Source organism: Panthera tigris, chromosome C2, assembly GCF_018350195.1.
Source record: "Panthera tigris isolate Pti1 chromosome C2, P.tigris_Pti1_mat1.1, whole genome shotgun sequence".
Classification (NCBI taxonomy): domain Eukaryota; kingdom Metazoa; phylum Chordata; class Mammalia; order Carnivora; family Felidae; genus Panthera; species Panthera tigris.
In genome coordinates, this window is record NC_056668.1 from 86,488,887 (window position 1) to 86,514,868 (window position 25,982).

At 36.5% G+C, this 25,982-nt stretch overlaps 2 protein-coding genes across 6 annotated transcripts in view; one reads left to right on the top strand and one right to left on the bottom strand.

The window, feature by feature from the left end:
- Positions 1 to 1,544: 1,544 nt before the first annotated feature.
- NDUFB5 (NADH:ubiquinone oxidoreductase subunit B5) lies at positions 1,545 to 15,882 on the bottom strand. Of its 2 annotated transcripts, XM_007094579.3 has the most exons (6): positions 15,636 to 15,872; positions 9,199 to 9,287; positions 8,077 to 8,143; positions 6,680 to 6,741; positions 5,359 to 5,465; positions 1,545 to 1,779 (listed from the first exon to the last, which is right to left on the bottom strand). In XM_007094579.3, the coding sequence occupies exons 1-6, from the start codon at positions 15,757 to 15,759 to the stop codon at positions 1,659 to 1,661; spliced, it is 570 nt and encodes a 189-aa protein (XP_007094641.1). In that variant the 5' UTR covers positions 15,760 to 15,872; the 3' UTR covers positions 1,545 to 1,658. The 2 variants fall into 2 exon arrangements, with proteins under 2 accessions (XP_007094641.1, XP_007094642.1); XM_007094580.3 differs by lacking the exon at positions 5,359 to 5,465 and having other exon boundaries at positions 15,636 to 15,882.
- Positions 15,883 to 15,900: 18 nt separating this feature from the next.
- Positions 15,901 to 25,982, top strand: part of MRPL47 (mitochondrial ribosomal protein L47) — a 41,391-nt gene continuing 31,309 nt past the window's right edge. For 3 of the 4 annotated variants that reach the window (XR_006222135.1, XR_006222136.1, XM_007094581.3), the window contains exons 1-3: positions 15,902 to 16,054; positions 18,632 to 18,783; positions 19,358 to 19,418. Coding sequence is in view for 2 of the 4 variants with exons in the window: in XM_007094581.3 (XP_007094643.1) it covers positions 15,957 to 16,054; positions 18,632 to 18,783; positions 19,358 to 19,418 (311 nt within the window). In the remaining 2 variants the exon portion in view is untranslated. Of the gene's footprint in view, positions 16,055 to 18,631; positions 18,784 to 19,357; positions 19,419 to 25,982 lie in introns of all 4 variants that reach the window. The other variant, XM_042998824.1, reaches the window with a different exon arrangement.

Here is a 25,982-nt window from a genome sequence, read left to right on the forward strand (position 1 = left end):
CCCGGGTCAGGCTCTGCGCTGACAGCTCAGAGCCTGGAGCCTGCTTCAGATTCTGTATCTCCATCTGTCTCTGCCCCTCCCTTGCTCATACTCTGTCTCTCTCTCTCTCTCAAAAATAAATAAACATAATAAAAATAAAAAGCACAATATTATACTACATCTGAAACTAATGTAACATTGTGTGTCAACTGTACTTCAATAAAAATCATTTTAATGACCAAAAAACAGTTTATGGCCAAAAAACATGAAAATATTAAACTGAGATTTGTTCACTGAAAAACTGTTTATTACGGTGTCATTAAATGTGTAGATAGCTTTGGGTAGTATTGACATTTTGACAATATTTATTCTTCCAATCCATGAGCACGGAATGTTTTTCCATTTCTTTAAATCTTCTTCAATTTCCTTCATAAGCTTTCTATAGTTTTCAGCATACCAAAATGAACAAATCAGGAGACTATAGATGCTGGAGAGGATGTGGAGAAACGGGAACCCTCTCGCACTGTTGGTGGGAATGCAAATTGGTGCAGCCACTCTGGAAAAACAGTGTGGAGGTTCCTCAAAAAATTAAAAATAGACCTACCCTATGACCCAGCAATAGCACTGCTAGGAATTTACCCAAGGGATACAGGAGTACTGATGTTTGGGGCACTTGTACCCCAATGTTTATAGCAGCACTCTCAACAATAGCCAAATTATGGAAAGAGCCTAAATGTCCATCAACTGATGAATGGATAAAGAAATTGTGGTTTATATACACAATGAAGTACTACATGGCAATGAGAAAGAACGAAATATGGCCCTTTGTAGCAACGTGGATGGAACTGGAGAGTGTGATGCTAAGTGAAATAAGCCATACAGAGAAAGACAGATACCATATGGTTTCACTCTTATGTGGATCCTGAGAAACTTAACAGAAACCCATGGGGGAGGGGAAGGAAAAAAAAAAAAAGAGGTTAGAGTGGGAGAGAGCCAAAGCATAAGAGACTGTTAAAAACTGAGAACAAACTGAGGGTTGATGGGGGGTGGGAGGGAAGGGAGGGCGGGTGATGGGTATTGACGAGGGCACCTTTTAGGATGAGCACTGGGTGTTGTATGGAAACCAATTTGACAATAAACTTCATATATTGAAAAAAAAAAGGTGTCATTATGTTATATCGTTAGTTCAATATACATACTTTAAAATTCTGAATTGCCTCTGAATAATCTAGATATCTACAAGATATGTATGTAAACTACTAGATTTCCTGATATTTAACATAATTAGACTTCTCTAATTTCTAATTATCAGACAATTAAAACATTAGACTTTTAAAGTTACACCATTAGTAGTTCGTAAATTTCTATTTGTCCAAGTTTTTTTTTTTATTATATGATAAACCTTAGAGAAAGCAAAACCCACAAATCAAGTCTTAATCTGCCTTTCACAGTGTATACCAAATCATCATAATGTACACTTCAAATGTCTTGCAATTTTGTCAATTATGCCTCAATAAAACTGAAAAAAATTAAAATCCCACACAAAATTTTAATCTGAACCAATGCTGAGAAAAAAAGCAATGGAAGATCTTTTATTCATCACGTGAACAAAAAATATAGAATATATTAATTAATTTTCCCCTAAAGAGAATATATTTTGTATTTAGAGAAACAAAGGATTAGTTGTCAGGAGTTGCTTTTGGAGAATGATCAATCAGCGCCTTGTCAATGGTTGGATACTGATACCAGGGACCATCGCCTCTTGCACGCATTAACTTTCGGACTTCTAGCTCCTTTAATCTGTAACAAACAGAACAGCAATACTGTGATTCCATCATTTCCAACTGCAAAATTAATGAATTATCTCCATAAAGAGAGTCTTTTGATTTTGTGTAAAGTATTATCTAAAGTACTTTATGTAAGGGACACCAGGGTGACTCAGTCGTTTGGGCATCTGACTCTTGATTTCAGCTCAGGTCATGATCCCAGGGTCAGGGGAGCGAGTCTCGTATCAGGCTCTGAACTGACTATTCTTCAAATTCTTCTTCAAATTCTCTCTCCCTCTGCTCCTCCCATGCTCACACATACTCTCTTTCTCTCTAAATAAATAAATAAATTTATGTATGTATGTATGTAAAGTATTAATATACCTCCACAGATCCATGTGTATACATTTATCTGATATGCACCTATAAGCAAAATTTGGGGCTTATTTTTGACTTTCATTATCTTGCTTATGTAGTTAGCCCACAGATACTGTTTTTAATCACTAAAACATCACTTGAATTGGTAATCTATTCTTTCCTCTTGTCCCAGCTCTTTATCTGGACAGATCACTTTCACTTGAATAGTGGTAATGCATCTCCTATCTTCTTGCCTTCTAGAAAACCCTCTTGAGACCACCTATTTTTGAAATAGGCCCTTTCCACGAAACCTTTCCTTTCCATTTTTATAGACTACATATTAAGTTTTTCATCTGATTGGAAATTTATCACAGTTAAATAATGCACTTTATTAACCTTAACCAACTCACTAACCCTACCTATGAGAGTCTACCTACCTTTGTATTGTGTATGTAAGAGAGTGTATTCTTTTTTTTTTAAGGATTATATATCATATTATCCTTTTTTTCTACTCTTTAGAATGTAATTATCCAAAATGCAAATATTAAAATATTCATAAGAAGGACTGGTTTTACCCTTACAATAGACTACTAGGCACCTGTTAAAAAGAATGAAGAAAATCTGTATATAGTAAATAGAGATGATACATATAGGGTTAGATTAAAAATGCAAAGTATAAAATGAGTATGTGTAGCGTCTTCCCATTTCACTAAAAAACAGAAACTAATATGTATTCATACACATGCAGAAAGTATTAAAAAATGTGGAGGGCAAAAAAATAATAGTTATCTTTAGGCAGAAACAATTATGGGAGACAGTCCCTTTCTATTTTGTATCTTTCTTTTATGCTTCAGTTTTCCAAATACCTACACATATACTTAAAAAAATTTTTTTTAATGTTTACCTATTTTTGAGAGACACAGCATGAGCAGAGGAGGGGAAGAGAGAATCCCAAGCAGGCCCGATGCTGTCAGTGCAGAGCCCAACGTGGGGCTCAAACCCATGAACCGTGAGATCATGACCTGAGCCAAAATCAAGAATCCGACACTTAACCAACTGAGCCACCCACGCGCCCACGTAAACATATACTTTTTTAAAAACATAGGTACTCCTGTTCCATCCTCACAACAGCATCTTTCTTTTGGGGGTAGAAGTCACGCTTTTGTTTTGGTTTTCACTTTGTTTGGAAATTATTTAAAATCTCTATATGTCTAAGGAATTCTAGGATCTATCTTTTAATTGGAACTCAAAGGTGTTATGTCTGAAGTTCAAAAAAGTCCAATGTTACTAAGTGTGAGCCATACTGCTGGTTCCATGCTCTTAAATACATAACAATTCCATATGGTAACTATATACATGTATGATTACATATCTAGTTCTTTTAATCATTTAAATATCTATACATACTTTTTTTACTATCATAGCAATTTTTATAAACTATTAAGTTTAAAAGAGAATAACAGAAAGCAGATCAGTGGTAGACTGGGGCCAAGAGTAGGGGATAGGGAATGACTGAAGGCACAAGAAAGAGGCTCAGTAGGTGATTGAAATGACCTTGGCTATGATGGTTACACAGCTATTTTCCTTGATCAAAACCCACTGAACTTAATGGATGCATATGACTGTATGTAAACCTCACTACAAACACTAAAATAAATCTCAGACAGGATCACATTTAAAAGTAGCAAAAGGAAACATGAGTGAACATTAAAAAAAATAATAATTTTGGACTTAAATATTTCCCTATTTAATTACTATCAAAAACCTATGCATGACACAAAATCCCAAAAGCTAAGGAAAAGGACTGACAAACTTGACAATAATTAAATGAGTAAATATATATAAAGTAATTAAAACACTGATGCATAGTAAGTGTTCAGAAACACATTACCACTACTACACTTTTGTTAACCTGAAACATAAAAACACTTAGGCTGCAAAAAATTTTACACTATCAAAACACAAATGACAAGTCAGGAAAACATACTTGCAACAAAAACAAAAAGATATTTTAGTTAAATGTATACATTAGTAGAAAAAAAGGCAATTTATGGGAAAGCAAATACAGCTAGTAGATTTATTTGTGAAAAAATACTCAACCTTACAAAAAAATACAAAATTGAAATAATGAAATAACATGTTTCAACTATCTTATCAGCAAAATGTTTAGGCTTGATAAATTCCATTTACAGGGAATGGTATGGAAAGCAGAAATTATCATGTATTGGTGACACAAAAAACAACTGATAAACAATGTTTTGGGAAAGTGTTTGGCAACATCTATCTAAAATCTAAACATATAACATTTGGTTTATCAGTGCCACTGCTAGGAAATTTATATTCCAGATATACTAAATAAATATGCAGCGGTCTATGTAGAAGGATATTGACTACAGCATTATGTATATTATCAAAAAACTTATAAAGGACCGAAGTACCAACAACAAGGGACTGGTTAAAAAAATTAAGGGACACCCATCCAGTAAAATATATAATGCAGACATTAAAATGAACAGGGTGCGTACTATTATAGAAAGATCACCAAGATCTATTTAAGTGAAATGAAGGCAAGGTACAGAGCGGTGTCTATAAGAGGATTCTATTTGTGTTAATATATTTTCAAATGATATACAAAATATATTTTTAAGGCATAAATTTTCTTCTAGGGACATACACAAGAAATAATTAAATAGTCACTTTTAAGGATGAGACTAGGTAGAGGAGGAAAGGAAATTGAGGGAGGTGGGGCATAGATGGAGGAGAGGGCTTCCCTGCATTTAAAAGAGAATTTAAAAAAAAAATTTTTTTAATGTCTTTTTTTGAGAGAGAGAGTGAGAGAGAGTGAGCCCGGGGCAGGGGGCGGGGGTGGGGCTGGGTGCAGAGAGAGAGGGAGACACAGAATCCGAAGCAGGCTCCAGGCTCTGAGGTGTCAGCACAGAGCCCAATGTGGGGCTCAAACCCATGAACCGTGAGATCATGAAACCTGAGCCAAAGTCGGACGCTCAACCGACTGAGCCACCCAGGCACCCCAAAAGAGTGAGATATTTTAAAAAGAATTCCTTTTACTCTGACAGATATTATCAACCAATAGTCTCAGTTTCCAGCTCATAAACTCCACTCTAAACAGGCCAGATCCATCCCCATCTTCATTGTTTTACATGGAGCATCCTAAAGTGTTGAAACAATTTAATTTTTTTCTTATGGCTTACAATAGTAAGGAAGGAGATTTCTTTCCTGCCCCTCTCCCCTTTTTTACCGTAAATCAGCCTTTTCAGCTTCAATTAGAAGGATAGCCATTGTTTTTTCATAATTCTTTTCAGGACTATCAAAGAAAGTTCGGGCAATCCATCTTGAGATAGGATGCTACAAGAGAAAATTTGTTTATTATTTTCTGAACACTACTTTGCCTTTTCAGTTTACCATTCTTCAAAATGGCTATCTCTTGGGCATTGAGAAGGACACCTGTTGAGATGAACACTGGGTGTTGTATGGAAACCAATCTGATAATAAATTATATTTAATATTTAAAAAATGCCCATCTCAGGTAAATCAATAATACTAACTAAATGCTAACTACTTTATATATTTTTTAAATTACTTTAATCCATTAGGTGAATATTATTTTTGTCCCCATTTTATAGATAAGCAAATTTTGCAAAGTTATACAGTTACTAAGTGCCAGGATCTGGATGCAAACTGGGTCTGTCTGACTCCAAAATCTGTGCGTTTTGCCATTATACTACACTGAGGATCTTAAGTGGCTAATTTAGGAGCTAAACCCAGGGTTTGGTGATGAAAAACTGAAGCTCCTTCTCTCAGCACAGATAAACTATTTGTATGACTTGCCTTAAGATATAATAATGCTATGTTAATGATATATTTTTCCGAAATATAGTTCAGTCAGATAATAAAACATGACAGAATATACTCTACTCAAGGCCATCTCACCACAACACTTATAAAGACACGTAACAGAATTAACTTTAGAGATTCCCAAGCAGGCCCCACACCGTCAGTGCAGAACCTGATGCTGCTTTCGTAGCAGCCCGACGCTGCTGTTTTAGTAGCAGGGACAGTGTGCTAAAATGACAGTGCAGGCTCTCAGATCAAGCCTGCGTAGGTCCAAATGCTGGCCCTACCTTTTGGACAGGTCACTTCTCCTCTTTTATGCCTCAGTTTCCTCACCTCTGAATTGGGGATAATAATAGCACATTTCACATGGAACACGGTAATATTTACAAAACACTACCACAGCCCCTGCTACATAGTAGGTGCTTGATAAAGAATAGCTAAGCATTAGTATTGGTAAAATCTTTCCTATGGCATTGAACTTAGGATATGTTCTGATGGTTAATATGCTAGGATGAGAACGCACTGCAGAGTCATTCTTTAAAAAACCATACAGCGTAAAGCGATAAAACAAATGACCAAAAGAAGTTGCTTGTAAAAAGTGAGCACAAAATGTGTCATCTCCCTCATACCAAAAATTGAATATATCATAATTGCTAAATTAAGACATTAATCAGTACACTGACAAGACACGTAATGGAAAGTAACTTTCAATGGCCTATACCAACCTTGAAGTATTCCCAGTGTTCTGGGATATAGCCTTCTGGAATTTCTGCTAATTCAGCCTCACCTAATAAGAGAAAATAGTGATGTCCAATTAGTATCAGCAGTTTGTAATATTAATTTTCCACTATTTAAGAAACCAACCTCTTGTGGTTTTAAAGAAAGCTCTGTACTAATGAAGATATCAAATACAGTTGACCCTTAAACAACATGCGTTTGAATGGCATGGGGTCACTTACACGTGGATTTTTTTACAGTACAGTACTGTATTTTCTTTTTTTTTTTTTTAAGTTTATTTATTTGAGAAGAGAGTGTGGGAGCAGGGGAGGGGCAGAGAGAGAGGGACACAGAGAATCCCAAGCAGGCTCTGCAACTCAGCAGAGCCCGATATGAAGCTTGAACTCATGAACCATGAGATGATAACCCAAGCTGAAATCAAGAGTTGGACGCTTAACCAACTGAGCCACCCAAGCGCCCTTCCTTATCATTTTCTTAATAACACTGTCTTTTCTCTAGCTAACTTTATCACAAGAATTCTTTATCACTTTATACAAAGAATACTTTGTATAATATAAAAAATACACAAAGTATGTGTTAACCAACTGTTTATGTTATCAGTAAGGTTTCTGGTCAACAATAGGCAATCAGTAGTTAAGTTTTGGGGGAGTCAAAAACTTATATGTGGATCTCTGACTGAGCAAGGGGTTGATACCACCACGTCGTTCAAGGGTCACCTGTATTTTAGATTCACTTTAATGTGGTTTAAAATTATTTCATTCATTAGATATTTTTTAGATGTCTTCTACTTGTAAGGCATTGTCTATTGTCTAAGGCATGATAGGAGAGTTTCACATTGTTTTTATACAATGTAACAAAATATAATAAAAGACACATTATTCCCTCTGGTTTTCCCTACCACTACTAGACAAAATATTTTAGGAGTCAAGATGTTAGAAGTAGTTTGGGCAGTGTTTCCCATGAAAATCTAATTTGCACTGTCATTCACAGTTTCATTCTTTTTTAGATTATAATTTTACATGTTCCAAGATGCATAAAAAAATTCTTCCATCCTTTAGCCTCTCTTCCACCTCTATCTCTATTTTTTTTTTTTTTTATTCAGACTTGTCAAACTGGTTTTGGAGAAATAACAAGGAGGAAAACAAGGCTTTCTGAAGCCATTTGTGGCCTCTACAGAGTTGGTGACCTTCAAGGTTCTTGAAGGGAAAAAAAATCTTTAAAAAAACAACATTGTACCCTGTTGCAGATTGAGATCTGGTTACTGTAAAATAAAATCTCATGTTTATTATTTAAATAATTTTTTCTTATAACATTCGTAATTTCCTTCTGTTATTAATATACATGGGTTTTAAAAATTTACCAGTTTGGTTGGAGAGGTACTTACCAATGAATATATTCACCAGAGTTATGCCAATTGCTACTGGAATCCCAGTCAACAAAATGTAGAATTTCTGTTGAGATTAAAAAATAGTTTTCACATAACATAACCATTACCTAACTTTCTTTCCCCACTCTTAAACTGTCTTCAATTTTTGATTTCTTTCCATTGCCTGTAAAATAAATTTGCCATATTGGAGATGTGGTACCAAAGTATTTATTTCTGAGATTTTCTTTTGCTCTAACTTTTAGATGCCTATATTTGGAAGCAAAAATGAAAGAAAAAGTAAGGATTAATTGTAAAAGGGTAATACAATATATGTTTAAGTGATTTTCCCATTTTTGGTTAAGGCGATGTAATAAAAGTTGAGAAATTTTTGTATTAAGATTGGAAGTGCAAAAACATCTGGGTGTTGTTACCCACTGTAGAGTTTGAGTTGGTCATGACAAGAAAAGTGGGAGCTCAACCAGGAGAGTGAGGAGGGGCACTGAGCACAATGGGCGAGCAAGAGGTCTAGAGGGCAGCGTCCAGACAATCTTCTATCTGCCAGGCCTCTACTTTTCCTTAAAGAGCCTTGAGATACAAATATATAGCTGGCACCCCACTTCATCCTCTGAAATCAATGTTCCTGAACAATATAGAAATAAAAAATTGTAGTCCAAAATAATGTAGTTACTTTAAGGAAGTCTTTCAATGAGTTCCTTGGTATTTTAAAGAATATTTTAATAATATAAATAATTATCCCCAAATGAATCCATTTTCAAAGTTTAATAACTTATAGACTTTAGTGTATGTGTGTGGGTGTGTGCATGCACGCATGCATGCACACTGAACACAGATTACATTTCAAAACCCCACAATCTTGAGAATAAAGGAATGGCTCATTTTTTACCTCTAATACATATGAATCCTTTTTGATGAAGAACGAAAAGCTCACTAGTTTAAAAAGAAATTCAGTAACAAATCAGACATTACAGTACAAAATCTCAATTATCTTTTAAAAAAGAAATGTGAAATAATAAAATAATACCTTTTACGAAATGAAAGATGCTTATTTTCTAAATAGGCCAAAAAAAAAAATTCCTATTTGTATATAAAGAGTTTAGTTTAGCAAAATTTTTGACTCACCATTAAACTCAAAAAACGCCTGTCATAGAATCCAGAAGGTTTGATGATAAACAGTCTTTTCCCATGATCTCCACTGTGTCGCACAGGAGCTGGCAATATTAAATTACCCTGTTACATATACAAGGCTCATAAACATATACTGTTCTATTCTGACATAAAATCAGGTTATAAGAAAATGTATGTTCATAAATGTTTAATATGAATGAAGACAAAAAATACATACTTATTTGAGTACTAAAGGCAGGGCAGATAGGGTATCTTTCAACAAACACTAATGTACTATTGTAAACTCTAGCTCTCTTCATTTTTATTCAACTTTAAAGAGATATCTAAATAATTGTCTAAATTTGTTTCCAGAGCAGGCAGGGAGGTTAGATACTCTTGGTGGGCTAATTATCTTTGTTTATCTCTGCAGTAAATATCTGCTAATGCTATAAAATAAATAAACTCAAATTGTGTCACTTCATATGATGAGGAAATATACATCAGGGATTTGCAGCAAAATAGATGGAAAGATATTTATTCCACATATCTCCAGCAGGAACTTGAACTTGTTAAAAGTAAATACTCTAACATATCTTGATAAAATCGGTCTGTAAGCCATTTCTTTCTTTTTTTTCTTCAATTTTATTTTAGAGAGAGAGAGAGAGAGCATGAGCAGAGGAAAAGAGAGAAAGAGAGAGAGGGAGAAAAAGAGAGAGAGAATCCTAAGCAGGCTCCATGCTCAGTGCAGAGCCCAATGCAGCTCGAACCCACAACCCTGGGATCATGACCTGAGCTGAAATCAAGAGTCGGACACTGAACTGACTGAGTCACCCAGGCACCCTTGTAAGCCATTTCTGGTTGTGAATATTCTCCTTTTCAAATTCTCCCTTGGACAGTATGCAGTCAAGCCTCACTGGAGATAAACTGAGGCAAAATTTCACCCCTAAGCTTATTTCTACATGATTTCCCTTTCTTGGATGCCTGGAAGGATCACTGCAGGCACTCTAAGCCCTTGTGCTGAAAGCAGGAAAGGATCTCACTGTTACCGGGAAACTGAGATTATGGTTTCTGCTGTATGAAAGTGTATTCAAAAAAATTTCCCATGGGAGTCACTGCAGAATACAAAACTAATTCCCCATTAAAGTAATTTTAGTTATAATAGAGGTCATAAAGATTTGTATCCTTTGTTCAAGCTTAAATGTCTGGAATGCCTTTCCCTCTCCTGATATTATTAGGCCCAGATGACATTTTAACCTCCAAAAACCAACATTATTCCCAATCACATGAGATGTCTCCTACTTCTGAACTGTTGTATATTCTAGTGATATGCATACTTGCTTTCAACGCTTCCACTGAAATATAAATGTCTTGAAGGTAGGAACTATATTCTTAATTTTGGTATCACCTATAGTAGCTTGCAATGAATTTAGGAAGTTAATTCACAAGAGAATTCGAAGCTGGCATGCATTTACTGTGTACAATTCACACTACTAAAGTTTCTAAAATAACAAGAGAATGTGGCAAAGTGATTACATATTTCAGAAAATCATTTGAAAGGTACATTGGAATTCTTTGTGGACTAGATGCAAAAAAAAGAGCTGGTTAATAGTACAAACCACTCATTAATTCTATTCTACTATGTGTAGGCCCTGTGCTAGGCTATTCTTTCCAACAAAGGAAAGAAACAGGATGCAATGTCAGAAAAAACCAGGCCCAGAAGTAAGGTTCCTATATAGACAGGATGGTGGAGATGGGGGGTATGAGGAAGGGGCATTAAAAGGTGAGAGAAGTAGCAAATTAGATGAATTTATAATGGGTAACTGATCGATTATACCCAAAAGGTGCTGATTACTTAATCCAACAACCCGCCAAAAGGCTCCATCCAAAGCTCTGAGAAGTTGAGATTTCTACAAATGGCCTGGATGAGGTGAAAATGGCATTCCTGATGACACAAAGCTACTGCTACAAGGATGGCTACTACACTGATGATGAAATAGGATCCCCAAAAGTCCTCTCACACATTTATAAAAGGGTAAATCTAAAAGGATTAAATACAAGAAGTGGAAAGTCCTGATTGGACCTCCCAAAAGTTGCTCACAGACTTAAGCAGAGTCATTGGTGTGATATGGTAACCAAGAAAGTCAAAAACAATTCAATCCTAATCTTATGTACGAGAAGTGTAGGGTCAAAACAGGAGGAACACCCACCTCCATCTCCTAATTACACCTGCAGGAGTGTGTCCATCCCAGAGTATATTGTTTTAGAGGAACAACCTGGAGCACACCCCAACTTAAGCAACCAGTATGGCAAACAACCTGGAAACTGATATACTGAAGCTTAAAGAAATGCAACTGATTGATTGGCCTACAAAAAAGAAGTCTGGGTAGAAAGCAGAGAAGTGCCTTTAAATAGGTGAAGGGCTATCCCATAACAAAGGGTCACACTATTCTGTGCTGACCTGAAAGGAGGAACCAGGAGTAATTTTCAGCTTAATACGAGGAAGAAGTTTCTAACCATTTTAGTGGTTCAAAATAAAATTGGACTGCCTCTCCAGTCCCCTTTTTGGAGTTATTCAAGTGTCAACAGTGGGATGTAAAAAGGATATTCTAGGGGTTGGCCTAGAGGATATCTAAGGTCCTTTTCCTCAAAGAATCAGAACACATGGTCTGTCTTAGAACAAAAAGGCATACCTTTCCAACTTATCAGTCTCAATGATTTCCTTCCAACTCCAAGAACTGTTTCTAGACTTCAAGTTTTTGCACTCTTTGCCGAAAAGCTTTTCCCCAGGCTCTTTGAACAGTTACTGCCGCACCTCCATCCTTCAGGACCAAGTTCAAATGTAACCTCCTCGAAGAGGTCTTCTCTGACTACCCTATCCAAAGCTGGCCTCCTACTTACCTTCCGTGATATTATTTGGTTAGTTCTTTTAGAACAATACACACTAAGCCTGATTATTTTGTTGAAGTCCATGAGGTCAAGGACCGCATTATTCAGTACTGTATCCCCAGTACCTTTTAGTGTCTGCCACATGATGGATGCTCCATAAATATGCTGGAATTTACATTTCTTAAGTAAATTAAATGTCAGTTGGGATCCTTCCTCACTCTCTGAAAGTAAATCTACTCAGAAGAGACAGTGTACTCCCAACTTTCCCTTTCAACTGGGCAGGCAGGCAGGCAGGCAGGCAAACACACACACACTACCCAGAGAGAAAGACATGGATTAAACTCTACCTGGTTTTAGGGACAACTGATTACGCATAACACCATTAACAGATATAAAAAAATGTAACATAAAAAAACTATGGAAGAATGCTTGGTCTGGCTGTATTCTAGCAATATTAATGCAGTTAGTAAAGTGAACTGCTTGCTTGCTTTCCATATAATTACCTTTACTGTTAAACAAGTTATTCATGTCATTAAATGTGCTAAATAACTATTATTATTTTATTACTGTTATTATTATTGTTAACTGTTCTAAAGTATATTTCATAGCACTAAACTCTTCTCAAACATTCTGAGCCTTCATGATTTGTTGTTGATGTAGTCAGGCCACCTGCTTACAATTTAAAAATATTAGGGTGAATACTGCTTACATGGTTTTTGACAACTGTGATATTTGTGAAGATCAAATAAGATAATTTAGGTTTTGTGTCTCTAAGACAACAATCAAAAACTAGCCATTTTCTTTCCTTCATTCTCAGACTATTCCCAGTTAATGACTCTGCCAACTCAATTACCCAGGCTAAAAAACTCATTCATCTTCCTTGTACCTACCCCTCATTCATCAATTGTCAAGGCCTCTTGATTCTAAGATTCAACTTTTCTTTCCTGCCCTCTTTACCTCACTGGCTTAAGTAACCAACACCCTCTTATAAGCCATCCAAATTCAGAAGCATTTTCCCAAAACACACTACTGATTTGGTCTCCTGCTAAAACACTCTCTGCAGCCTACAAAACAGTTAAGATACTTTGGTTTTGTATTCAGTCCTCCACTCCCCCAACTTGGTCCCAAGTTCCCTTTTCTTAAGCCTTTTCTTTCAACATCTACCTATCTCAAGACCCCCCATATTCAGATATATCAGAAAATACATCCTCTATTCTTCTGCCAATTGCAGCTGTTAAAACTATCCAGAATCCACTTAAAATGCCCCATCTTCTACATCTGAATTAACTCCATATCACTTTGTTTATGTAATCATTTAAATATTTCTTCTCAGTTTTTTTAAACCATAATGTGCACACATCAGTCTTCATATTAAAGCTACTGCAGCTGAGGGAAGAACTTAAACTCATTTCTGTAATTCCTTGATATTAGACACTTAATAAATAATTTAAATAGAACACTTGTATCTGCTTATTTCCTGAGAAAAGTTTTCAAGGACGGTGAATGAAGATAACATGTCAGTACTACATGTATAAGAAAGGGGTGGCCACAGGGCCTGTTAGTAAACCAATGCTTCTAAATCTAGGTGCTGTCGATTTTCCCACTCACTCTTCACAACTACCTTATGAGGCAGGTTAAAATTATCATCCTCTTTTTTTTTTTTTTCTAACAGTTCTTATGGTAAGAGACAAGCACCTTTCAAAATGACATTCTAGAAAGATGCTAACTTATGCAGAAATATATTTCAGGATTATAAATACTTGTCAATAGTAAAGAGATTAGATTTATTTCCCTGTCAACAGAATATAAGCACACTTGTAATAAACATCTTTTTTTAAAGATAAAGAAACACAGGTTCCAAGCAATTAAGTACTTTCCATTTAGCTTCCAAGATATGATGACCCAAGGTCACAAAGCTACTAACTCTGGAGCAGGATTTGAATGTAGGCAGTCTAGCTCCAGAGAAAACAAAACAAGGTTTTCTGCTCCTGGGTCTTACAGCCTCATAGGGGCAGACATAAGCAATAACATAACAGATTAAAACCTTTCATTCCACAGTGACAGATGAAACCACCTGCAAAATACCTTTGAAAGCAGGTATCAGGCTGAAACACAGACTCTAATATAGCTATCAGATCCTTCCCTGGTCCCAGTGGAAAGGGTATAGATTATTGGTATTGATCCTTCCAGAAATCCAAGAAAGGAGGAATAACGTATAAAAGGGATCTGGGGGTGAGGTTTTCACCTGAGTTTATCTCCAGCAAGACATGAATAAATACTATCTCCAGGGAGTATTCGAAGAGGAGGATATTTGTAATCAGAAATGGCTTACAAAGGGATTTTATCAAGAAATGTTAGCACATGTAGTTGTTTTTTTTTTAAAACAGGTTCAAATTCCTGCTGGAAATCCTTGAATTCCACTAGTTGTTTCCATCATTTTTGTGACAAGTCTCTATGTGAAGTGACATAATTCAAATTAAATTGGGAGAAGAAAAAAGGGGTAGAGAAAGATATTTTGAGGTTGGAGATCTTTTTGGCTTTCGAGTACACTTCCTCTCTACCTTCTTGTGTTGCACAGGGCAGACAGCTTACAGTATATTTTTTATCAAGAGGATTAAATGAATTAATATTTTTAAGATCTTAGGATGGTACATGGCACATAGGTGTTCAATAAATATTACATTTGGTGCTCTAGTGCATTATTTTTGTAATAACGGAGTCACAGTCCCTACATTAGTAAAATGGGGATAGTAACATTGTACTTAATTCGCAGAGTCTTTGAAAGAATTAGATTGAATACAATGCATCTGAGACTTTGCTATTATAATTATTCACTCTCCTAGAAGTCAATACAGTCTCCAAGAAGCTTCAAATAACCCTGGCATGACTGCATTATGACTTTCCTGGACCTAGGGATTTTTCCTTCATGGGCCCCTTCCACTGTAAGAAGATATTAAAAATTACTATTTTATGACTCCGTTGATATAAAACGAATACAATCCAGGCTGGATTCCTTACCACACATTCATTAACATTACAGGTTTGTTTTTTTGTTTTTTTTTTCTTCCTCCTGGTTTTAAAAGAAAGAGAAAACATTTGCAGGGACCCCTAAAAGTATGGTGTAGGCACTGTGTCTACTGAAGGAGTTAACCCTGAGCCTCTCCACCTGCCTACTAACATCAGTGAGCTCCTGGGCAACATGACTTACAACCTTGTGGGACTAGAACCTAGGGTGGAATGTACAGAGAGAATCCGGTGCCTGAGACACCTAGATCTCTGGTCTGTGCCTTTTTAACCTCAACTTCATCCGCATATTAGCACCAACTGGGATGGCTGAGTGGTAAAGTGTTTGACAAATGCTAATTAATGATTTAAACACGATCGATCTGATTACCTCAGGAAAACCCTCGACCTCCTCACAAAGCCCACGCTCCATCTCTCCTCTCAAGCCCCAAGCCCGCAATTTCTCCCAGCTCCTTCCAGATCCCACCAAGGTCACTCCGGAGGAGCTCTTCATCTCTCATCCCACATCCCCTGAGCGCGCTTTTCCCAAAGCTAGCACCCACCGACAGTCTTCGGAAAGCCACGGGTGAGGAAGCCCCCGAATCCAAGTCGAGCGCCAAGCCGGCGGCCGGAGAGAGCGGCCACTGCAGTGACCGAGGCCCGCTGCAATAAACTCATGGCCGCCATGGCTACTACGGGCAATTGAAAAGCTGGGGCGAGTAACAGGAGCCGAAAGAGCCAATTTACCAACGAGAGCGAAGGCGGAAGGTGGCCATCTTGAGTGAGGGCAAAGCCTATTTCTGTTTTCTCCATCCGGTCGGCCTGAGACACAGGAAGTGACATCATTGTGGAGAAACCGCGGTATCCTTACTTTCTGTGGAGACATGGCTGCGGCCAGTTTGGGCAGTGTTTGCAGAAAAGTCTTAACCGGGCTGAAAGCTTCTAAGTCGCTAATAAGTCTTCAGGCCCCACCTAGCACAGGGTAAGTGATGTGAGGAGTAGGTTTGTTCTCCTCTCCGACTTTGGATCTTGTTTGGTTGCCGAGATGCTGGAAAACAGCTGAGAGGCCGCGCGCATAACCGAACCCGAACTCACCTGCGTGAGAAGGGAATGCCCTTAGAGAAGTCGTCCACCTCCGACATTTCCGGTCTTTTCTCAAACTTTTTCTTGTCACCTAGTGCGGACCAGACAGTCCATGGGGTCTGTAGATAACAGAAGTATTTGTATTTGTTGACTTAAACCTAGAGGTACAGAAGTATCCTCTTTGGATGGGTGAGTTGGGAAAAACTGCACTGAAGAGGATTTGGTTATGGAACTGAAGATTATGTCAAGTTTGGATGGATAAAAACCAAGGCGCTTTTGTATTTCCAGAATCTATCAGATTTTTCAGTAAATGTGGAGTGAATAAGTGAAAGTAATCAAAAGAACGGAAAGTAGCTCTGCTGGTGTGAGAAAGGAACATCCTACATATGGTGTTTATTATTTCTGGAAAGACAGCCTGTCTTCTGGACAGACTGACGAGTTTATGGTATATGGTTTCCCCCTTTTATTGGATTTTGTCTCTAATGAGTTGGATTTTATAAATCATTGGGTATGTCGGATTTTTTTTAAAGGAAGTCATGTATGTGTCCTTGAATCCAGCACAGACAATTGTTGAGCATCTATTATGTGCTATATATTACTTGCACTTACTTTAGAGATAAGCAATATTTTTTTCATTTTGCAGAGGTTCACAGGTTGTAACTTGATAAAGGTGACAAACTTGGATCAATTGTCTGTAATTCACTGTCATTTTTTCTTAAAAATAAATTTTAGAGGGGCACCTAGGTGGCTCAGTGAGTTAAGCATCTGACTTCAGCTCAGGTCATGATCTCACAGTCAGTGAGTTCAAGCCCCGAGTTGGGCTCTGTGCTGGCAGCTCAGAGCCTGGAGCCTGCTTCAGATTCTGTGTCTCTCTCTGTTTCTACTCCTCACCTGCTCATGCTCTGTCTCAGAACTAAACGTTAAAAAAAATTGTAAATAAAATAAATTTTAGATTTTTATTATCAAAATGAATATTGCTTCATTTGCAGACAATAAGGCAAGTGGAAAATAAGGCAAGTGTTTTGAAGAAAATAATAATCAACTATAATTTTTGCCACTCAAAGATTTCCTTACATTCCTTTTTATATATACATATACATGTAATTCTTCTAAGTTTATTTTTGAGAGAGAGAGAGACAGAGCAGGTGTGCGGGTGGAAGGAGCAGTGGGAGACAGAGAAGAGGGAGAATCCCAAGCAGGCTCTGAGCTGTCAGAGCAGAGCTTGACTCAGGGATTGAACTCACAAACCATGAGATCATGACCTGAGCTGAAATCAAGAGTCAGACACTTAACTGACTGAACCACCCAGGTGCCCCCACATACGTGTAATTTTAAAATAAAGCCAGAATCATATTTACATGTATACATTTTGGTGCTCTACCCTGTTTCCCCAATTTTTTATATTTAAAAATTTCAAACCAACAGAAAAATTGTAAGAGTACTACAAAGGATAACCACTCTTCATCTATATTAAGCAAACCTTAGCATTTTGTCACATTTTTATGTCTCTTTATATCCATGCTTTATGTGTATTTTTTTCTGAGCTATTTGAGGCATTGTGACACTTCAGTATATGTCTCCTAAGAACGAGAACACTGTCTTTATAACTACAATACTACAATGATCATTCTGGAGTATTTAATACACTACTGTCGCCGTGCTTTTACGTAGCACACAGTCCAAATTTTTTCTTAATTTTTTATCCAGGGTCCAACCAACGATCATTCATTACTGTCGTTGGTTGTCATGTCTTCTTAGTCATCTTTAATCCAGAACATTTTTGAGCAGATCAGCCTTTTCAGATTATCCTTCCATTTAGATTTGTCTGATTGTGTCCTCATGGTTAGATTCAAGTTAAATTTTTTTGGTAGGAATACAACACTTGTGATACACTTTGCTATTGAGTTTTACATTCACCAGCTTATTAAATATTCTTTAAAAACGTGATTTTTAAATTACTGCATAATAAATTATTATACAAATGCACAGTAATTTTTTAACCATTTCCTGGTTGCATATTTACATTATTACCAACTTTTGGATATCACATATAATGCTTTAATAGATATTTTTATTAATTCTCATCATATTTTAGTTGAAATTTCTAGATGAATTTTGGGTTGAAGGGGGAAAGCATTGAGGCTTGTGATACATGTTGCAAAATTAATCTTCAGAATGTTTTTATCTGCTTATGTAACCACTAGCCAGGAATGAAAAGCCTAAAAGTGTTACCTTAAGTATAATTTTATCAAGATACTATCTCCAAAATTATGTGAATATATTAATCTCTGAAATTAAAGGGTAGCAGCATCTATAATGCAATATTGAAAATTATTTCTAAAGCATTTTATAAGTTTGTTCTTTGTGCAAAAACCCTAATTTTTTTTTTAACATTGTAGATGAGGAAATGATTCCAATTATTGCTTGTAAAATCCAAATGTTGCAAAACTCTGATCACTTGTTTATATATGTTCAGTTGCAGGTTTTCTCTTAGTCTTTTGCCTAAGAATATACCAAATGTCACATCTTTTCACCAGTGTAGATTACTTCATACCACATTGTCAAGAAAAGGACTGGAAGAATTTTTTGATGACCCAAAGAATTGGGGGGAAGAAAAAGTGAAATCTGGTAAGATATTTGGGTTGACTGATATTAAATATATTTATTAAATCCTCCATTACTTTGGGATTATTTATCCACCTTGGGGATCATTTAGATGTTTCCTTTTTTTATTTCTTTTGGGAATGTGAGAGAAAATTAAAAGGACAATGTAATAGTACAGTTAATTGTTGATTGGCAGGTTGACAAAAGGCTTAGAAGAGGAGTAAATTGAAATTGTTAACTGAAGTGAGGCCAGAGATTTGGTTTAGATTTCATTTTTTAGAGATAATTACATGTTTATAATGATATGAAATATTTTGGTATTAAACTGTGGAAACACATTCTTTTTTAGTACTAACATTTTTTTAATGCTATTGCCAGTGACATTACTAATATTTTACGTGTTACCTAATTGAATGCCAGTTTAGTCCTAATTGTGTACTATACTATGATATGATAAAACTATTATATTTTACAGATAAGGAAACAGGTTTAGAGAAGTTGAATAATCTGCCACAAGGCACATAGCTAGAAAATTATTTCATGTTGTGAATTTCATAAATTTTTCTGTGTGTGTCTGTGAATTTCATAATTTTAATAGGAGCTTCATGGACCTGTCAGCAATTAAGGAATAAAAGTAATGAAGATTTACATAAACTTTGGTAAGTATACTGAATACATTAATATGTAGGTGTTTGAAGCAGTTAAAATATGACAATGAGGTATAAACTTTACATCTATTTGATGTAAGAAATTGAGAAAGTGATTTGTCTTATAATACTATGGATGATATGTAAAACCAGTAAAGATTTTAAGACAAATGTATTAGTGTTCTCAAATAGTTGGGGATTAAGAAATTTTACTGTAACTGCTACCAGTCATACTAGCATCTTTTTCTTTAAGTTTATTTTATTTATTTTGAGAGAGAAAGCATAATTTTTTGGGGGGTGGGGGGCAGAGAGAGACTCTCAAGCAGGCTCTGTACAGTCGGCGCTGAGGCTGATGAGAGGCTTAAACTCGCTGTGAGATGATGACCTGAGTGGAAATCAAGAGTTGAGAGTTTAACCAACTGAGCCACCCAGGCATCCCCATACAAGCATTTTTATACTAACAATTTTAGTAAACTAATAAAATGAAATAGGAAGAGTTTGTCACATTTAAGCCTTCCTCCTTTTTATTACCTTATCCATGGTCTGGAATCTTTAGCTTATTTGCCCTGGGGAAATATGTTGGAGGGTGCATTTAATTGGGAATTTTGCTAAATTTTTCTGGCAAATTTTCCTGATGAATTAGAGAGGGTTGAGAGGATTTAAGTCAGTGTGGTTTAATGCATCCATTAAGCATTTTTAATGGATGATTTATTTATTTATTTACTTGTATTTGTATTTTTATTGAGGAGTAATTGATATAACGCTGTATTTCAGGGATACACTGTAATGATTCGGTATTTGTATGCATTATAAAATGATCACCTTAGTAAGTCTGGTTCAAATATGTCACCATACATAGAACAGTTTTTTTCCTTGTGATGAGAACTTTCAAGATCTGCTTTCCTACCTATTTTCAAATATGCAGTACAGTATTATTAACTACAGTCACCATGCTGTACATTATATCACCATGACTTATTTTGTGGTAGGGTCCCCTCCCTAAGGAGAGAAAAAACGCAAAAAACCTGAAGGCAACCTGGCTATACACCTATGTGACAACATCCATCATGACCTTGTAACATGAGACCACTTAATCAGACTGCATGTTTGTGTGTTACCATATATGGGAGACAAAGAAATAGAAAATGTATAAAAAACTGTGCCGCGTGGCATTCGGGACTCAGTTTTTCTTGTAGGAACCCAACTAAGCAGTGCCTGCATGAATAAAGTTGTTTACTGGAAAGAAAGGCCTCAGTGTCAGGAATCTGTGCAAGAGTCCTGCTACATTGTAACTGGAAATTTGTACTTTCTTACCCCCTTCATCCATTTTGCTATTAACCTAACAATAAAATAATTGGGGCGCTTGGGTGGCTCAGTCGTTAAGCATTCAACTCTAAACTTTGGCTCAGGTCTTGATCTCACAGTTCATGAGGTTCGCTTGGTGTGGTTTGTGAGATTGAGCCCTACATAGGGCTCTGCTGCTGACAGCATGGAGCCTGCTCGTGATTCCCTCTCCCTCTCTCTGCTCCTCCTCAACGTGTGCACTCGTCTTTCTCAAAATAAATAAACATTTTTTTTTTAATAGAATAAAAATAGGGGCATCTGGGTGGCTCCATTGGTTAAGTGTCCTACTCTTGGTTTCAGCTCAGGTCATGATCTCGCAGTTTCGTGAGTTTGAGCCCCATATTGGGCTGTGCACTGATGATGTGGAGCCTGCTTGGATTCTCTCTTTCTGCCTCTCTCTCTACTCCTCCCCTACTCATGCTGTCTCTCTCTCTCAAAATAAATAAACTTTAATAAATAAATAAAATAAGTTATTTTATCAGCAAAAATGGGTTTATTTGGGAATTAGACACTTTTAATTAAGGACAAGCAAGCTGTGGCAAAACCATAGACAAATCCTACAAAGGAATATTATTTTATGGAGAAGGAAGAGGAGGTTGGAAGGGATTGTTTTGAATGAAAGTGTTGTACAAAAGCAGGAGTTCAGAGTGATGATGGTTACTCATTGGCTGAGTTTCAGAGGTAGTCAATTTCTTGTAGATGGCCTTGTTTATCTTTCCCTTTGGGGCCTGTAATTGATGATTCTTTCCTGTTGAGTCTTCTATTAGGGATCTGTAATTGACAGTTTTTCCTGTAACTGAAGTGGAATGGTATGGCTCCCCTTCTAGGATCTCCAGTCTACTTTAGTGAGGTTTCCTTTTATTAATTTTCACATTCCCCTCCTTTTTTTTTTTTTCTTTCAATTTTTTTTAACGATTATTTATTTTGGAGAGAGAAAGAGTGTGAGTAGGAGAGGGACAGATAGAGAGGGAGACACAGAAGCCAAAGCAGGCTCCAGGCTCTGAGTTGTCAGCACAGGGCCCGAATTCACAAACTGCAAGATCATGACCTGAGCTGAAGTCGGATGCTAACTGACTGAGTCACCCAGGTGCCCCTCACATTTCCCCCTTTTGATCAAGATCTCTCCTTGAAAGCAGTGCTGAGGAAGAGTCCGTTTTTCTATATTTAGTGGTTTTTTCCTTCAGTGTCAGGAAGAACCTTTCCTGGTTGTCATGTCCTACCTTGGAGGGAAGGTGCCTAATAGTTGGAAACCACTTCAGATCACATTTAAGTAACAGGAAGATTAGGAGGGAGAATTCTTAGGCACTTCCCATCTAAGGTTTATATTTTCTCTAGGTCCCAACTGTTGGAGATCATCTCCTTATTGGGTGCATCATTTTCTTTTTTTAAATTTCCAGTATAATTAACTTAGTGTTATATTAGTTTCAGGTATACAATACCTGATTGACCCAGTTACTCAGTGCTTTTCACCATAAGTGTACTCTTACTAATCTTCACCTGTTTCACCCATCTCAGTGCCTACCTACCCTCTGGTAACCATCAGTTTGTTCTCTAAGACTCTCTTTTTTTTTCTCTTTTATACTTTGTTTTGTTTCTTAAATTCCACATATGAGTGAAATCATACACTATTTGTCATTCTCTGACTTATTTCATTTTAACATTGTACCCTCTAGATCCATCCGTGTTGTTGCAAATGTCAAGATTTCATTCTTTATGACTAATATTCTAGTGTACATATATACCACATCTTCTTTATCCATTCTTCTATTGATGGATACTTGGGTTGCTTCCATACTTTGGCTATTGTAAATAATGCTGCAGTAAACATGGTGCATATATCTTTTCAAGTTAGTGTTTTAGTATTTTTTATTTATTTTTTTAAACATTTATTCATTTTTGAGAGACAGAGACAGAGTGTGAGTGGGGGAGGGGTAGAGAGAGACACAAAATCCGAAGCAGGCTCCAGGCTCCAGGCTCCAGGCTCCAGGCTCCAGGCTCCAGGCTCCAAGCAGTTGGCACAGAGCCTGATACGGCGCTCGAACTCACGAACGGTGAGATCATGACCTGAGCCAAAGTCAGACACTTAACTGACTGAGCCACCCAGGTGCCCCAGTGTTTTAGTATTCTTTGGGTAAATACCTAATAGTGGGATTACTGGATCATTTGGTAATTCTATTTTTAATTTTTTGAGGAACCTCCATGCTGTTTTCTACAGTGGCTGTACCAGTTTACATTCCCACCAACAGTACACAAGAGTTCCTTTTTCTCCACATCCTCTCCAATACTTGTTTCTTGTGTTTTTTATTTTAGCCATTCTGATAGGTATGAAATAATACCTCATTGTGATTTTGATTTGCATTCCCCTGATGATGAGTAATGTTGAGCATCTTTTCATGTGTCTGTTGGCCATCTGTGTGTGTGTTCTTTGGGGAAATGTCTGCTAATGCCTTCTGTTTATTTTATTTTTTTATTTTTTTAAATTTTTTTTCAACGTTTTTTTTTTATTTATTTTTGGGACAGAGAGAGACAGAGCATGAACGGGGGAGGGGCAGAGAGAGAGGGAGACACAGAATCGGAAACAGGCTCCAGGCTCCGAGCCATCAGCCCAGAGCCCGACGCGGGGCTCGAACTCACGGACCGCGAGATCGTGACCTGGCTGAAGTCGGACGCTCAACCGACTGCGCCACCCAGGCGCCCCCTGTTTATTTTTTAATTGGGTTATTTGTGGGGTTTTTTAGTGTTGAGTTATAGAAGTTCTTTATATATTTTGGATACTGATGTTTTATCGGATATGTTATTTGCAAACATCCTCTCCCATTAACTATGTTGTCTTTTTGTTTTCTTGATTATTTCCTTTGCGGTGTGGAAGCTTTTTATTTTGAGTAGTTCCCATAGTTTATTTTTGCTTTTGTTTCCTTTACCTCGGGAGATCTATCTAGAAAAATACTGTTAACAGCTGATATCAAAGAAATTGCTGCATATACCCTCTTCTAGGATTTTTATGGTTTTGGGTCTCTCATTTAGATCTTTAATACACTTTGAGTTTATTTTTGTGTATAGTGTAAGAAAGCAGTCCAGTTTCATTCTTTTGCATGTAGCAGTCCAGTTTTCCTGACACCATTTGTTGAAGGTTGAAGAGACTGTCTTTCCCACTGCATAGTCTTGCCTCGTTTGTCAAAGATTAATTGACCAGATAATGGTGGGTTTATTTTTGAGCTCTCTATTCTGTTTTGTTGATCTATGTGTCTCTTTTTGCATCAGTACCATACTCTCTTGATTACTACAGGTGTGTAATATAACTTGAAATCTGGGATTGTGATACCTCCAGTTTTGTTCTTCTTTTTAAAGATTGCTTTGGCTATTCAGGATCTTCTGTGGTTTCATATGAATTTTAGGAGTGTTTATTCTGGTTCTGTGAAAAATGCTGGTGGTATTTTGATAGGGACTGCATTAAATCTATAGATTGCTTTGGGTAGTATGGCCATTTGAATAATATTTGTTCTCCAGTCCATGAGCATGGAATATCTTTTTGTTTGTATCATCTTCAGTTTCATTCATCAGCGTTTTAATTTTCAGAGTACAGATCTTTCACCTCCTTGGTTAAATTTATTCCTAGGTACCTTACTATTTTTGGTGCAGTTATAAATGGGATTGTTTTCTTAATTTCTCTTTCTGTTGCTTCATTATTAGTGTATAAAAATACAACAGATTTCTGTGGGTTGATTTTGTATCCTGTGACCTTACCGAATTCATTTGTCAGTTCTAGTAGTTTTTTTGGTAGAGTCTTTAGCATTTTCTATATATAGTATCAAGTCATCTGCAAATAGCAAAAGTTTTATTTTTTCCTTACCAATTTTGATGCCTTTTATTTCTTTTTGTTGTCTGATTGCTGTAGCTAGGACTTCCTCGTACTATGTTGAATATAAGTGATGAGAGTGGACATCCTTGTCTTGTTCCTGATCTTAGGGGAAAAGCTCTCAGTTTTTCACCATTGAGTATAATGTTAGCTATGGGTTTTTCATATATGGCCTTTTTTATGTTGAGATATAGTCCCTCTAAATCTACTTTGTTGAGGGTTTTTATCATGAATAGATGTTGTATTTTGTCAGATGCTTTTTCTGCATCTATTCAAATGATCATAGGGTTTTTTCTTTTTTTCTTGTTGCTGTGATGTATCACATTGATTGATTTGTGATTTTTGAACCACCCTTGCATCCCAGGAATAAATCCTACTTGATTATGGTAAATTACTGTTTTTAATGTATTGTTGGATTTGTTTCACTAGTATTGTGTTGAGGATTTTTGCATTATGTTCTTTGGAGCTATTGGCCTGGAGTTTTGTAGTGTCTTTATCTAGTTTTGGTATCAGGGCACTGTTGGTCTCATAGAATGAATTTGGAAGCTTTCTTTCCTTTTCTATTGTTTGGAATAGTTTGAGAAGAAGAAGTATTAACTCTTTTATAAAAAGTGTTTGATAGAATTCTCCTGTGAAGTCATCCGGTCCTTTAGTTTCGTGTGTTGGGAATTTTTTGATTACTGCTTCAATTTCATTGCTGGTCATTGGTCTGTTCAAGTTATCTATTTCTTCCTGATTCTGTTTTGGGAGGTTATATGTTTCTAGGAATTCATTTTTTCTAGGTTGTCAAATTTGTTGGCATATAATTTTTCATAATATTCTCTTATAATCCTTGTTATTTCTATGTTGTCAGTTATTTCTCCTCTTTCTGATTTTGAGTTCTTTCTCTCTCTCTTTTTTTTAATGAGCCTGGCTAAAGGTTTATTAATTTTATTGATCTTTTCAAAGAACCAGCTCCTAGTTTCATTGAGCTGTTCTATTGTTTTTGTTTCTGTTTCATTGATCTCTGCTCTAATCTTTATTCCTTCCTTCTTCCTACTGGCTTTGGGTTGTTTGTTGTTCTTTTTCTAACTCCTTTAGGTGTAAGGTTAGGTTGTTTATTTGAGATTTTTCTTGCTTATTAATATAGGCCTGTATTGCTATTAATTCCCCTCTTAGAACTACTTTTGCTGCATCCCAGTGATTTCAGAGTGTTGTGTCTTCATTTTCATTTGTCTCCGTGTATTTTATAATTTCCTTTTTGATTTCTTGGTTGACCCATTCATTGTGTTCATTGGATTTTTTTGTCCCCATTCACTGTTTTTAAAAAAAAAATTTTTTTTAATGTTTATTTATTTTTGAGAGAGAGACAGCCCGAGCAGAGGAGGGGCAGAGAG

Coding starts and splice junctions, on each gene's coding strand:
- NDUFB5 (XM_007094579.3), bottom strand. CDS start 15,759: ATGGCGGCCATGAGTTTATTGCAGCGGGCCTCGGTCACTGCAGTGGCC. Junction 9,288..15,635: donor TGGCTTTCCGAAGACTGTCG/GTGGGTGCTAGC, acceptor TAATATTGCCAG/CTCCTGTGCGACACAGTGGA. Junction 6,742..8,076: donor TCTGGTGAATATATTCATTG/GTAAGTACCTCT, acceptor TTCTCTTATTAG/GTGAGGCTGAATTAGCAGAA.